The sequence below is a fragment of the Schistocerca serialis genome, chromosome 8 (genome assembly GCF_023864345.2).
Source record: "Schistocerca serialis cubense isolate TAMUIC-IGC-003099 chromosome 8, iqSchSeri2.2, whole genome shotgun sequence".
Lineage (NCBI taxonomy): Eukaryota > Metazoa > Arthropoda > Insecta > Orthoptera > Acrididae > Schistocerca > Schistocerca serialis.
The window spans coordinates 251,407,646-251,421,917 of NC_064645.1; the positions used below are offsets into that span (position 1 = coordinate 251,407,646).

Here is a 14,272-nt window from a genome sequence, read left to right on the forward strand (position 1 = left end):
AGCCTCACATAAATACCTAATGTGAGAGACTCTCGAATCCCTGCCGCTTCTACAGTAAAATATGAACAACGTGGTGGCAGACGAAGTTCTTAGGAATACTTCACCTGCGGGAGAAGTAATACGCATCTTTCTGCTGAAGTCTCTCGAGATTAAATGCAATCAATATAAAAGTGAACAATGTGCGTCACTAAAGTTTAAAGGAGGGAATGAAACTGGAACTCATTGTGCCAAAGCAATTTTTCATCTTACTGTAAATAGTGGATACCGAGATTTTACATCTGATACGGGACAGGATTTCTGAGTTGGTCTATGGATGTATCTGTTTGAACCCAACTGTAGATACTGTGCACTGAGCCTTATGCTTTCACTAGCAGAGGGCAAACACTCCTCATTTCCGATGTAGACCTTGTGTGTGGAAGACACCCTCATTTTTTCACAGGAGCATTAATCTGTATTGGGCTGCTGCGCTACTTGGCTATTAAAATATCTGTCCAAGTACTGACGTCGAACACGCAGCAGAGTTTCAACAACTTCTCCTGGTAAGACATTCTTGTAAGTTGATCGCATTGCTCCAAGGCCCACAAGCCTGCACCCGAACTGTACTAAGTCAAGCTGATTAACGGTATGGTCCAACGATCATTCTAATCGATGATGCAGAGAACGAAGACAATATTACAGTCTGCAGACTGTCACGTTCCAGCTGCAGGTCACATCGCGTTAATCCTGTTTCTTTTTGTGGTTACATAGTGGGCTAAGAGAACTATAGAAAATTTCATATTCAAACTGTTAGGTCACTGGCAGTCATACAGTCATTTTACGGGTAAATGGCTCTTCCTCACAGTAGGCATATTATTTGGTCCTTAAGTGTTGGAAAAGCCACAAATCATCTGCATACTGGAGAGATTTAACCTCTGGTGTAATTATGTTCTTGATATCACGTGTGTATATTAAAAACAGAATAGTGCACTGATCTGAGCGTTTAGGGAGTCCTCTTGAGTTTGTATGAGTAATTTGTTTTTAATTCTTACACACATGGCACTGCGCCTTCGAAAGATTTGAACACAAAACATAGTAAGTCGTTCAAGAGCTCTTTTAATAAACGCCGACAAGCCGACAACGGGATGGGTATGTAGGAAGTTGGACTTCCATGCACCGATTTAGATTAGGGAACTGGAACCATTATTTGAACTGTTAAGGGAGGTAGCGCTCTCGAATTCAGATGTCGATAAAGTTAGTAGAAAAGTCGTGTAGGGACTATTTGTCACGATAGAGAGGAGAGGACAGTGAACATAATCCATTCCAAGGACTGAATTCGTAGAAGAGTTCCGTATTTAATTTATCTCTTTCATCTCAGATTAGAATCTTAGGAAATGATCATATGCGATGACTGCTGGGTGGAATTTATCCAGTTGAGAGATTTTCACAATTTTTAAAACATGTTAGTTTGAGCATTTATCTCGCACTTGCACCGGTAATTTTCCACAGATGAGAAGATGTTACCCATCTTATGTTCTAGTCGACGTTCGGTAGTCTCTGGTGAGTATTCCGTATTCCGCCGTACTACGGAGTTCGTTACATGTAACTAAGTGATATGTCGCTTTTGATACTAGAAATCTGTTGCATTTAATACAATGAAGAATGTGTAGTAAGATACTTAAACTGAGCCGGTTTCTGGTATACTTACTTCAGCAACTGTATTCTTACTTTTTGAAAGAGTGCCAGTTTTTGTTATTTGTGTTCCAATGACTTTTAGGAAAGAATTCTACGTCTCTTGTTGTCGCTTCCAAAGTGCAAGTAACAGGAAAAGTTACCTGATCCTGATATTTGATGCAATATCGACCGAGCACAAATATTCACTTTTCGTGGCAACCATTACGTGAGCCACTATAGTGGGAAAGAGACTCCAGGATAGAACGGCCGTAGTTGAGGACTATGTGGTGACTGTCTTCCATTACATTAGGTGAGCTCTGTCCTGGGTCTCTTGTACACGAATATCCCTAAATAGAGGTGTGAGCGCTGAAATAACTCTGCTCTGGTAAGGAAATGTACCTCCGTTGTTAATATGATACTCCAGATATTATCTCGGAGTTAACTGCAACTGCCATTCGTCGTGGACATACTGAACACTGACACTGTGCTACGGCTTGGTAATATGGAATTCCAGTTCGCCTGGGATAAAATAAGCAGGAGATATTGTTTGAGCCTCCATTGTGTCTCATAACTCCTCACTTGATGTAACATAAAACTAATTCGAAAACATCTGCATACCCGCACTGTCCGATGTTGCACTTCACCACAGTCCCATTGAACTTGAAGCATTGATCGAAGCATATAATTCATTTTTTCTCAACTTTTGGAATAAATACGTCTATTAACGCAGATGTTACAGTTTCAAGAGGTTATTCCGACAAAGTGAGGCAAGGGTCAAACTCTTGTCGGAGACAGTCTGTAACACTACGCTACTGCGTACGATACTTATTAAAGCCTGTACTATGGTAAGTTGACGGGCTTCACCTTATGAGAAAGGATTTTTGTATAGAAATTGACCGCGTGTACCTGAATGGAGGCAAATCAGACTTTCACCCACTCAGTAACAACAATGATACGTCAAGCAAGCCTGAAGTGCAACTACACGTTATGACGGACAAGAAACAACACAGCAGATGCTACCAATTTGTTAATAAAACGGTCGCCAGCCTAATTAGGCATTAACTGAGTTTCTTCCCTGTACAAGTTGCTGTACTTTCATACAAAACAACACGTAATAACACTGCATAATATGGTAACTTTTAGAACCAGAAAGTTTACTGAACTAATAATTTCACTTCCTGTACTAATATGAACAGGCCATAAATACACAGCAATACACTATAATGTTTACTACAAACTTCGTACTGTCCATGGATCTGATTAAAATCGGGCATATGTTACCCTAGAAATAGCACTTTCGAAACACACATACAATGTCAATTATGAAAAAGGTAAAACACTAATAAATTTTGGTTTTATATTGACTTTAACTTTGCTGGTCAAATCAGTTCAGTACACTTCAGAATTTAAATGAATAGAAAAGAAAAAGGGGGGGGACCCTGAAACTGTTATGATCACTGTACTGAAATTTTAATTATTGAGATCATGAAGCGCTCAAGATTTCCAATATATGATTTACTACTCTTTTTGTCTTATTTCCTGCTCATTTAATTACCATTTTATCTGCCTCAAATAATTAAACTTCATTACTAAACCAATTTCAACATTATCTTCCAACTTTGCCAGACCTATACATTCATTAACAAAGTTCTTTAAACATCATTCTAACATAGATAGGTCTGCAGGTAAGTATTATTAACATAAACTTTAAATCTTCATTTCGGGACACTCGGATTGCACCACATGTGGAAAGGACCCTGTCTAGGTTAGTGATGAGGATAATTAAATGATAGGACAGTTCTGATAAAAGTTAAGTTGTTATTGAAAAGTCAGGAACAAAAGTAACACTGGTCCACACGAATACAGTACTAAAAGTTTCAACCTGTTCGTGTCGATGCGGTGGTTGGTGGGCGGCGAGATGGCGAGGCGCAAAGCACACATACAATCACAACTATGGCTCTTGATGTATCGGCACTTTGCTTCCTCTTAGCGTCGCAATACCTTTCCATTTAGTGCCTATGGAATATAGCCATGCTGTGTAGTTGTCGGAAACGGCACATCCGAGGCTCAATAAAATCACGTTTTCCAGGAGAGCCTCCTCGATCCAGAGCGTGTTTCTCAGACCGATGCCCAACTCCGACTACTACTGCTGAGCCCGTTATGCCGTGCCGCGCCTGTGTGCATTTTCCCGCGCTCGCCTGCCATCCACCTTTTACCGCTCCCCTACAGACAGGGTATTCACCAAAGGTTTTGCATTCTACATATCCTAATACATTGCCTACGTATGGACCAGGCGCACAATTACAACTTTAACATCTTACAACAGTTTCAACATTTCTTACATTTCCATTTTGTTATAATATTGCTTCCAATTTGACATAAATATTAATATTCACATCGAAAATAGTTTACAGTTTCTTTAACATAATGACAAGAAACGAAAAAAGAAATGAAATCAGAACATCGCTTACACTAATTTATCGAAAATCAGAAGAAAAAAATTATTTTATGTACATTTGTTGTTGTTACAAGTCCAAAAAAAAAAAATCTCAACTTTCTGATTGCTATGTAGTCCACGTTTCAGACGGCTTCATCGTTGTCTTAATGTGTGGGCACTAGTTTACGCGTATAGTGATTTTGTTTTGGCTTCTCAGGTGCTACGCAGAATTTTCTGCTGTCCGTGTATTCCCTGCAGGAAGAAAACGAAGAAAGCGAAGAAAACGAAGACAGCAACACCTTATGTAGAGCGCTACACAAGTAGGAAAGAGTGGAAGAAAGACCTTGATGCTGGAATAATGGATCTGAACATGGTGAGCAACTCCAAGACGTATCAAAAACGGCACAGCGATGTTAAAGCATTACTGAAATTAGTAACAATGCTTACTCTTGTAGCAAAATCTGTTTTTTTAATTTCCCAGTTTTTTTCAATATTCCTACTATTTGTTTAGTTTTCTGGTATACAATAAATCTTAAATTAGATCTTACAAACATACACAAATTTTTGTTGTCTACTTCTAATTCTGGAGAACTGTTGTTAGACTTTATTTGATATCTTTACGTTCTCAATGGTGGTATAAATTCGACGAGATGGCTGCAATTATCACATTGAATTTCCAGGTACAGTTCTTTATTGTATGCACTTCAAAGATTATAATTGTTGTATCATTTTATGTTCATCTGAACACTTAAGGAGACGGTCTCCTTTATTGCCTGTGGTTCACTCTCCAAATCTCTTTGCCCTCAGCCATCCACAATCACTTCCTATTAAGAAGTTCAAATCCCACCTTAAGATAATATTACGTGTTTATGAAGCAACTATATTTTCATAGCTAATGAACATATATTTAAGTAATAAGCGTAGTATTATATAGTCGAAATATTTGTTTTACAACAGGACAAATACTAACAATTAAATAAATCCGTATAAATAAAATAATGGACGTATTATGAATAACTGCAAACCATTTAGTGTCTGTTCGCTTTCATTATTAATTTCTGCAGCAGTATTATCATAAACATAGGTTTTAAACGGAATTCGTTCACTTCGTTTGCATTAGAACTCTCCTTGCGTTTATTAATAGGGAAAATTTGACTGAAAGCATTGGCACTAACGAATACTTGCTTGTTTTTCCATTTGATAACACTGCTACATTATTCGATGGAGAAGTACTGCCTTTGTGGCATCAAAGCGGGGGTTCTGGAACTATAAACATACAAGAACAATTGCCAATGAAACTTAGATATCAAAATACTGGAAACCATTTAGGTCATTGGAAGATATACTGTAACGGTAGATCAAGTATGTTTACTTAGGGAGGTACCTAAACGAAACAATTGCCCTACAGTAATGGGGAGTAACAATAAGGGTGTGAATCATTAAAGAAGAAAGATATAGTAACTTTAGAGCAACTATACAATTTCAGAAACTATTACACCGTGCGATGAATCTGACTTACTATATGTGGCAAAATTTATTCCATGTAATAATTTATCAGGACACACAATTTTTGTTATTAACAAGGTATTTCACTAATTAATTTAATTCAGCAGATGATTTAGGGTGGTATTGTTAGCATTATTTTATATTTTCGTTTCCACGTTTAATTTTTATATTTGTATACAAAACTTACTATGTACATAGAGTTCACATCTATGCATAACCATGTACTGCTGTAATTACTAAGCAAAATATCATCATAGACGTTATACACACCCTGGGCCACAGATACTCAATTATGGTTATGGAAAATGAGTCTCTTGACGGGATTCATTTTTGTTCATGAGCTAATCTTTTTATATCAATATATTTACCACAATGCGTCTGCAAAATCTGCCTAATATCTTTTAAACTTTGCACTTACACAAAAGGTTTGGTTTCAAGTGGCCGTTAACTATTTTAGGATTTGTTAGCAGCAGTCCCATTAACCTGTGTCCAACCCCATTGAGTACGTTCCATTAAAGGCTTACCTCACCTTTTCACTCTTGTACCTCTCATTTCCTACTTTATTTGATTTACTATTTTATAACCGCTCCCTATAACACTATGTAACACATTCTTCAGAATTTACACTTACCGACTGAGTATGTGGCCAAAAATCCATTCAAGTGTGGTAAGTCTAATCTCTAGAGTATTCTTATGTGTTAGTTATATACAATACTACTTGAGTCAGTAATGGCAAAAACAAAACACCCACAGTTTATGGAGTACGGGCGCTTCAGAGAGAGAAGGGAGCCAGAATATCCGTCCATCTTCGAGATCTTTCCCTGTCAGCCGACTCCAGGACCTGCCCCTCGAATCAAGAAAGAAGAGAATAATAAGGACGACACTGGGAAGGACGGCCGTGCAGAGGTGAGCGAACATCAGTACTACCGGGTTTGCATCGCAGAATCAGTCACTCTCCCAGACAGTTCTCTCATTTTTACACGTGGGCCTAAGTAAGGAACGCACTTTGTTGTAATCCATTAATATAAAATAGCAGTGGTTACAATATCCTAAAGTAAATGTGACATAAAACGGAATGCTATTGCTGTGGAAAGTAAACTTCCGTTGTAAAATTGCAACGATACGGATTGTACCACTCGTTTGAAACACGAGATAAAAACGCATGTTAACAGTCGATTCAGCCTTACATGGTTTCCACACTGCGTGCCACAGGGGAGTGTTATGGGACCATTGCTTTTCACAATATATATAAATGACTTAGTAGATAGTGTCGGAAGTTCCATGCGGCTTTTCGCGGATGATGCTGTAGTATACAGAGAAGTTGCTGCATTAGAAAATTGTAGCGAAATACAGGAGGATCTGCAGCGGATAGGCACTTGGTGCAGGGAGTGGCAACTGACCCTTAACATAGACAAATGTAATGTATTGCGAATACATAGAAAGAAGGATCCTTTATTGTATGATTATATGATAGCGGAACAAACACTGGTAGCAGTTACTTCTGTAAAATATCTGGGAGTATGCGTACGGAACGATTTGAAGTGGAATGATCATATAAAACTAATTGTTGGTAAGGCGGGTACCAGGTTGAGATTCATTGGGAGAGTGCTTAGAAAATGTAGTCCATCAACAAAGGAGGTGGCTTACAAAACACTCGTTCGACCTATACTTGAGTATTGCTCATCAGTGTGGGATCCGTACCAGGTCGGGTTGACGGAGGAGATAGAGAAGATCCAAAGAAGAGCGGCGCGTTTCGTCACTGGGTTATTTGGTAACCGTGATAGCGTTACGGAGATGTTTAATAAACTCAAGTGGCAGACTCTGCAAGAGAGGCGCTCTGCATCGCGGTGTAGCTTGCTCGCCAGGTTTCGAGAGGGTGCGTTTCTGGATGAGGTATCGAATATATTGCTTCCCCCTACTTATACTTCCCGAGGAGATCACGAATGTAAAATTAGAGAGATTAGAGCGCGCACGGAGGCTTTCAGACAGTCGTTCTTCCCGCGAACCATACGCGACTGGAACAGGAAAGGGAGGTAATGACAGTGGCACGTAAAGTGCCCTCCGCCACACACCGTTGGGTGGCTTGCGGAGTATCAATGTAGATGTAGATGTAGATGTAGAATGTGCATTCGACATGCTATCTTAACTGTCCAGTACACGATGTACGATCATACGCAGTGTTAGTTTAATAACAGTTCATGAAACTAAGTGCTGCTATGAACTGCAGTGGGCATATGCTGTCGGTAATGAGGGGCACAAATCCGACTTCAGCTTCTATTCAGTGGCTGCACGAGAAATACACAACAACATCAATGCGACATAATATGGTTTACAGTTCCAGTGCTTGTGGCCTCCATCAATGCGACATGCAGAATAAAGTTTTGAAACATGAACAATAGTTAATGAGAATATAAGTAACCAGACCAAATCACACGAAGATATAACAAAGAATTGTATAGTGTGGGGGCTCTTAAATAAAATTTAACGATGGTGTCGTAATCTCTTCGTGTAGTCTTCCAGAATGTGAATTTGTGATAGACTAGGCAGGGTCATAGAACTTTACACGTATATTCACGTGACGATCAGAGGATCAAGTGAGAGAAATTAAGGTAACAGAGTATTATAAATACAAATGTAGGTTCACACCAGCAAATTTTCTTGTTCAAAATTGCCTGCGTATTTTACTATGTTCTTGCTGTACGTAACTTCTGCTCTACTGTCGCATTTATGACCAAAGATGCATCACAAACGTTATTTACAAAACGGATCACAGACAATGTCTTTGTTTTTCGAGCCAGACATCTATTGACTTGTCTCAGCTTTCTTCATATGGTGTGTACTACACAGTGCGTGGACAACAATCTGGTTTTTGTACACTTTGCACACCTTCACATTCTTCCTCTTTCGGGTGCGGGGTGCATTATTCCTAGATGCCTTATCATTATTTGTGTCAACCAACCTTTATTCTGTTAAGTGTACCGAATTAAAACATTCTCAACCCATTTCATTCGTGTGCATCTCAGTTCCCTATCTCTATTTGAAATGTTATTACTTGACAAACGCCTATAGGAACACATTTCACATTCGTTATTAGACACAATTATGGTCTGCTTACTTAATATATCAAGACAGTAGTCTAAAGTTTCCTTCTATTACACATATGGCAACGTTGCTAAATAAGCGATAGTAAAATCAAACCATCTGCAGGGCCATGCTGTTGCTCGCGTTAAGAAGAGGAAGGCAGCCGAAGAAATACCACCGTCTGATGGCCGCGAGCGCAAACACACCGAGCAGCGTCGCCGTCGCCGCAAGAGACGTCAGAATAAACTGGTCGCTGCGCCGCAGGAGGGCCCTTCTGGGGTAAGTCAGCGTCATTACTGCCACGAAGAGCAAGCAGGGAGAGACGGACAGACAGGTTGAGACCTAAGAAACAACATCTACTTCTCAAACTGCACGCACGGTCGAATCAGACACTCTGACGGACCATGTCTATCGGCAATTTCTGATGCTCCAGACATGCCTCCGCCACTATAAATTCAGGAAGGACTATTTAAGGGCTTCACTTTATTACACTCAAATGATAGATTCGTTACAAGATAATAACGTAAATCTTGGGTCGTACGAATAATTATTATTGTGAGACGGATGGCCCGATGTAAAATGTCCACGGGTTACGATTACAACACTTGTGTGAAACACAGCAGCTTCAAACAGCTTCATGTGCACAAATTTTAGATCAGCAGCTGTGCAAGTCACAACTGGCCAATCACTACTGCCAGTCGGAGACACATCCGTCCATCAATATCGCAGATTTGAAAGTAATGGTGTAAGACTGGCGAACGGCATCCAGTGTCGACGAATTCATTATAGATGTAGTTCGAAGTGTGGAATGTCGGGGAATGAAACCGTTTGACTCATTGTAAACGCAAGTATGCCGATAACCTTTTTATGTGATTTATGTAAACGCCAAGAACCGCAATCCGATTGGTAGACGTGAATTTAACTGAGCACATACTGATTTCGCGTAGTGCGCCTTAAGCAACTCGACCCATCACTTGGTTAAAGTTTCTTGTGGAAATACCTTTTTTGTTCAGCTTGCATCTTACAGAGACATGAAATATCGCCTATTTATCAGACTGGAGAGCTGAATTGCTCCATTGGTTGGCTCAGCAAAGGGTGAGCTTAAGTACCTATAGCTCCAATTTGATTGCGTCTTTAGCTATTTGCTAGCAAGGAAAGAGAAAGTTAGCTACACGGTAACTATAAATCGTAGTATCATACGGTCGTCAAGCCAGTCCCAAAATGAGCACAAATACTGGCGCCAGGACCTATCACATCAAAGAGAAAACTGCCATGTACGTAAAGATAAGGGTACAAGTTATTTTAGCCCAGACTGTTAACGGAACTCAACATTACAGTAGGATACACTAGTACGAAACCACAAGCTGAATATCGATGTCGCCCCATATACCATCAGTGTCACTTATGAGACAGTAGGGAACCACTAAAGCACTCGGAATCAGTTACAACAATTCGGCGATTTATACCTGCAAGTAAGTGATGACTCATCTAACGTACATGGTAGAAGCGAAGTGACTACCTTAACATAGCAGAAAACTTGGTAAGAATATGTGGAAGTTAAGACTTCGGATACATTCCAACTGTATTAATAAAATTCTCAGTGACTGATACAAACGGCATACCGAGAACAACTTAAGTTTCCTAAAACAGACCTGACACATGAAGAGCATCAGTGCAATCTTTTCTGGTTTATATAATTCCATCAACAATTGTTCACGTGATGAGATAAGCGTGAGTTTTCAACTACTTAACTTAGCCAGATAATTTGTGTGAAATAGTAGTAATAACAGTCGGTAGATCACACGCGATGTCAATGGCACAACTCGCAAAAATGTGTTACTGCCTCCCACTGGAGCGAATCAGACATGGCCCAGGAGCCTTGGTGCAGTTTATGATAGGATTACGCCGAAGATGAAACCAGATGTCATCTCATTTGTACCTTCACTTCATCTGCGATCAGCATAATAACTGAAGTTTTAGCACTTAAAGATACTAATTAAAAGCATGGACAGTGTACTTCAGATATAAAGCGCTCCAATATGACAGGTGTGAACTATTAAAATTGTGCGGTGTTAATAACGATACAGCTGATATAGGGGCTCTGATGCTATACAGGAACAGCGCAAAATAAGGAGTAACGTTTTATCAGGCCAACTGACAATATAGGTAATTAATAACTCCACGTGATTCACTTTTAATTCAAAGTATTACTTTTCTTTGGCGCAAGATTCTAAATAATAATGTAAAAATAAATTACGTTTTCGTTAGGAAGCTGCCTTTGTGGAGTTACGACGAAGCCATCCACATACCTACGTGGAAGTCAGAAGTATCTGTACCGGGTAACCTTACCGATTAACAAATCGCTTCCTATAGGATCACAGGAGTATAGTTAAAGGTATTTGTTTAACAAATTGTGGTCCTAGTGGCGTTATAAGAATATAAATAAGGGGTATATGATACTACTGAGTGAAACAGTGGTCACTATAGGGCTGCATATATTACACTTCGCTACAGACGTCATGTTAAACATAAGCGCACACGAACAGAAAACTGTTATGTTCATTAAGTATTAACTTAATTTATACTGTAACTAAATTAGCCATGCCTTGGCAAAGATTGGTTGATTAGTTTGGGGAAACAACCATGTTCGCAAAAGTTGCACAGTGCTTCCCGAATATTAATCATAAATGAAAGAAGTACAGAAATACCCTGCCTGTACCCATTGTCTTGACTCAGTACATGTTGTGTTCGACATTGCCAGTAAACTCAACTGAACGGTGGAAGTCGTAATGTCAGTCGGAAATCTTTACGCACACCCTGCAACTCTGTTAGTGGACGCCGCTGTCGCTCACCGTACTTAGCGCTACCTGTGGCCGTGGGCGGCTGCCGTAGTGGCTGCAGCACTCTGTCGTCTGACCTGTACTGAAGACTGCTCTCCCTGAGAGCCGAAACCCTATGTGCCTCTCTCAACTGATGTGTCCGCTGGCGAGCCTCTGATAGAAGTTTGCTCTTCGGAGCGCTCCCAATAAGGATCAGAAATTTTATTTACTTTCCGGAGTGTGCGGAGTTTCGGATAATCAGTGAATGTTACTCTCCTGAGTACCGGCCAGCAGATCCCTTGTAACAGTGCAAAAATCCCCCTTCCCTATTTAGTTTAACATAATAAACCTGTCATAGGTTCATTGTGCTGGAGCTGAGAAGCAGGCAACATTTGACTCCCACCATCAGTTCTATATCACGTTCAGCCAATCTGGCCTTGTCCATGTAGACAAATGCGAGTTCTATTCTTCCACTCTAAAATTTATTTGCATTATCCTATGTCAGTGCTCGCATGTTTCTTAGCAGAGTCAACAAAATTTCAGTTAGCTTCTCAGCAGCCTGTCATCTCAGGTAGCCGCGCTGTTAAGCACACAAGATCCAGATGGTCTCCAATCTTACCTTTTCACCGATGTGGTACTAGGAGTTCTGAGAACATGGGAACATGACCTGTAGCTGCTACCTCGCGACGTGCCGCCTCTGCGCCAGTGGACACGCCAAGTTAAAACTTACAAATCAGCTTTCCATCGTTTAGGATGCAGACACGGACAGTGCCTCTGCCGTGGAGCTCACGCCACATGAGGTATACTTTGGCCTGACACCGACACACGCTCCCTTCTTCTGGTGGCCAGTGTTCTACATGCAGTCAGTAGGATTCCCCGCAACTCATTTAAACAATCGCCCAGATTCAGGAAATAATATAGAAATCTAGCGGTAGATACAAAAATCACTGACGTCACTGTCAACAAAAACTATTATTTCCTGCTGGGAATTGATTTTGATTCGTAGGGTTAGTGGAGTTAACGGAGGTTGACTATGGGACCAGACAGAGTTTACGAAAACGTTTGCACAACACCCTGATTTGAGATACACGCTTACTTTGCTGTGTATTTAAAATACATAAGTTTCTGTTGTACTGTGGTAAGTAGTAAAGAAAAATCCTGCACGAACGTTACCTACAAAACAGGCCACGAAAAATGTCTCATGTGGTTAGATCTATCACTTAACAGGCTGGTTTCATTCTTCTGTGTGAGCTAAACTCATTATGTCGAATGGTTCAAATGGCTCTGAGCACTATGGGACTTATCATCTGAGGTCATCAGTCCCCTAGAACTTAGAACTACCTAAACCTAACTAACCTAAGGACATCACATCGTCCACGCCCGAGGAAGGATTCGAACCTAAGACCGTAGTGGGCGCACGGTTCCAGACTGAAGCGCCTACAACAGCTCGTCCACGGCGGCCGGCTCTTTATGTCTTCTCGCACATTATACACTGTTCTGTAGTAAACTGTTTCTTATATTCCAATCTAGGGACATCGTCTCAGCTTTTCCTATCAAGTGCCTGCGCAACTATTCATGGATGAGATAGAAATATTCATGTCAACCTCCCAATAATCATCGACCTTTCATTCTTGTATCCCACAGTTCTCTACCTTATTTAATATCTTAGTTTTAAACTGACATCTTCTTATAGCCTAAATTTAGGGGCTGCTAATTTAATATATAATCTGTTTAAGAATGCTAAGTGAAGCATCTAAAAAATTATCTATTATTGATATATGCCATCCTAGCTTCATAAGTAACTGTAACATCAAACCACCCACAGGTCCACGTTATTGGGCGCTTCAGAGTAAATAAGGTCGTTGAAGATAATCCGCCGCGTAAGGATCAAGACAGCGACGTAACTTCAGAAAGGGAGATTTGCCCCAAGGAAGGAGATATAATACTGCTCGATGCGCCGCAGGAGGGCCCCGCTGAGGTAAGTCAGCATCATTACTGACATTAGAGCAAGTGTGAGGATATGGTCTGACAGTGTGAGAGCGATGAGTAAACAGCTACATCCCTGATTGTACACAATGCAGAATTAGCCACTCAGGCAAATACATCAGTCGAAAAAATTTCATGATTTGCACATATCTCCATGACTGTAAAACCCAATTGACCCTCAAGTTAACGTTAAGTATTAACAGACAGATTCACGATGTTGGAATCTAATAATGCCAGCAATCGTTGATTCGAAGTCCCTAATGTAAATATAAAGCACTACTCAGGGAATGTAAGACACCATTGAAAAACTGTCACGGGTTCGGAAATATCACCGGTGTTACAGATGGCAGCCTATAACGATTTCGTATCCAGCAGCTGTAGAACTCTGTCATGACTAGTCTCAGCAGTCGGAGAGACATCCGTTTATCAGTATTGCACGTACCTGGCAACAGTGTAAGATCAGCAGCTGAACTTCAGTTTGCGACAAAGTCGTAATCGACTTACTGCAACTTATGGCATTTTCTGTGGAATACCATTTATGATTGGCTTGTCTCTTACAGAGATGTAAGACTTTGGCCAAATATCCTACTGAATCACAGCTGAAAAATTATGCGGTTGCTAGTGAGGGTAAGAACGTCTGGCTACAGTGCGATTGCTGCCGTTGTCATTTGCTATCAAGTATAGCGGAAGTTCTTTAGATGCTGCTGTGTAATGCAAATCTCGACCGCAGTAGCATACACTGGTCTGGTCGGTCACACTTTAAGCAGTCACATCAGTGCAAAGAAATATCACA

At 40.4% G+C, this 14,272-nt stretch overlaps 1 protein-coding gene across 1 annotated transcript in view; it reads left to right on the forward strand.

Moving 5' to 3' along the window:
* LOC126416957 (glutamic acid-rich protein-like) overlaps positions 1 to 14,272 on the forward strand; it is a 111,545-nt gene that overhangs the window by 93,065 nt on the left and 4,208 nt on the right. Inside the window, exons 2-5 of the mRNA XM_050084838.1 lie at positions 4,346 to 4,460; positions 6,347 to 6,499; positions 8,801 to 8,953; positions 13,319 to 13,471. Coding sequence (XP_049940795.1) covers positions 4,346 to 4,460; positions 6,347 to 6,499; positions 8,801 to 8,953; positions 13,319 to 13,471 — 574 coding nt within the window. The remainder of the gene's footprint in view (positions 1 to 4,345; positions 4,461 to 6,346; positions 6,500 to 8,800; positions 8,954 to 13,318; positions 13,472 to 14,272) is intronic.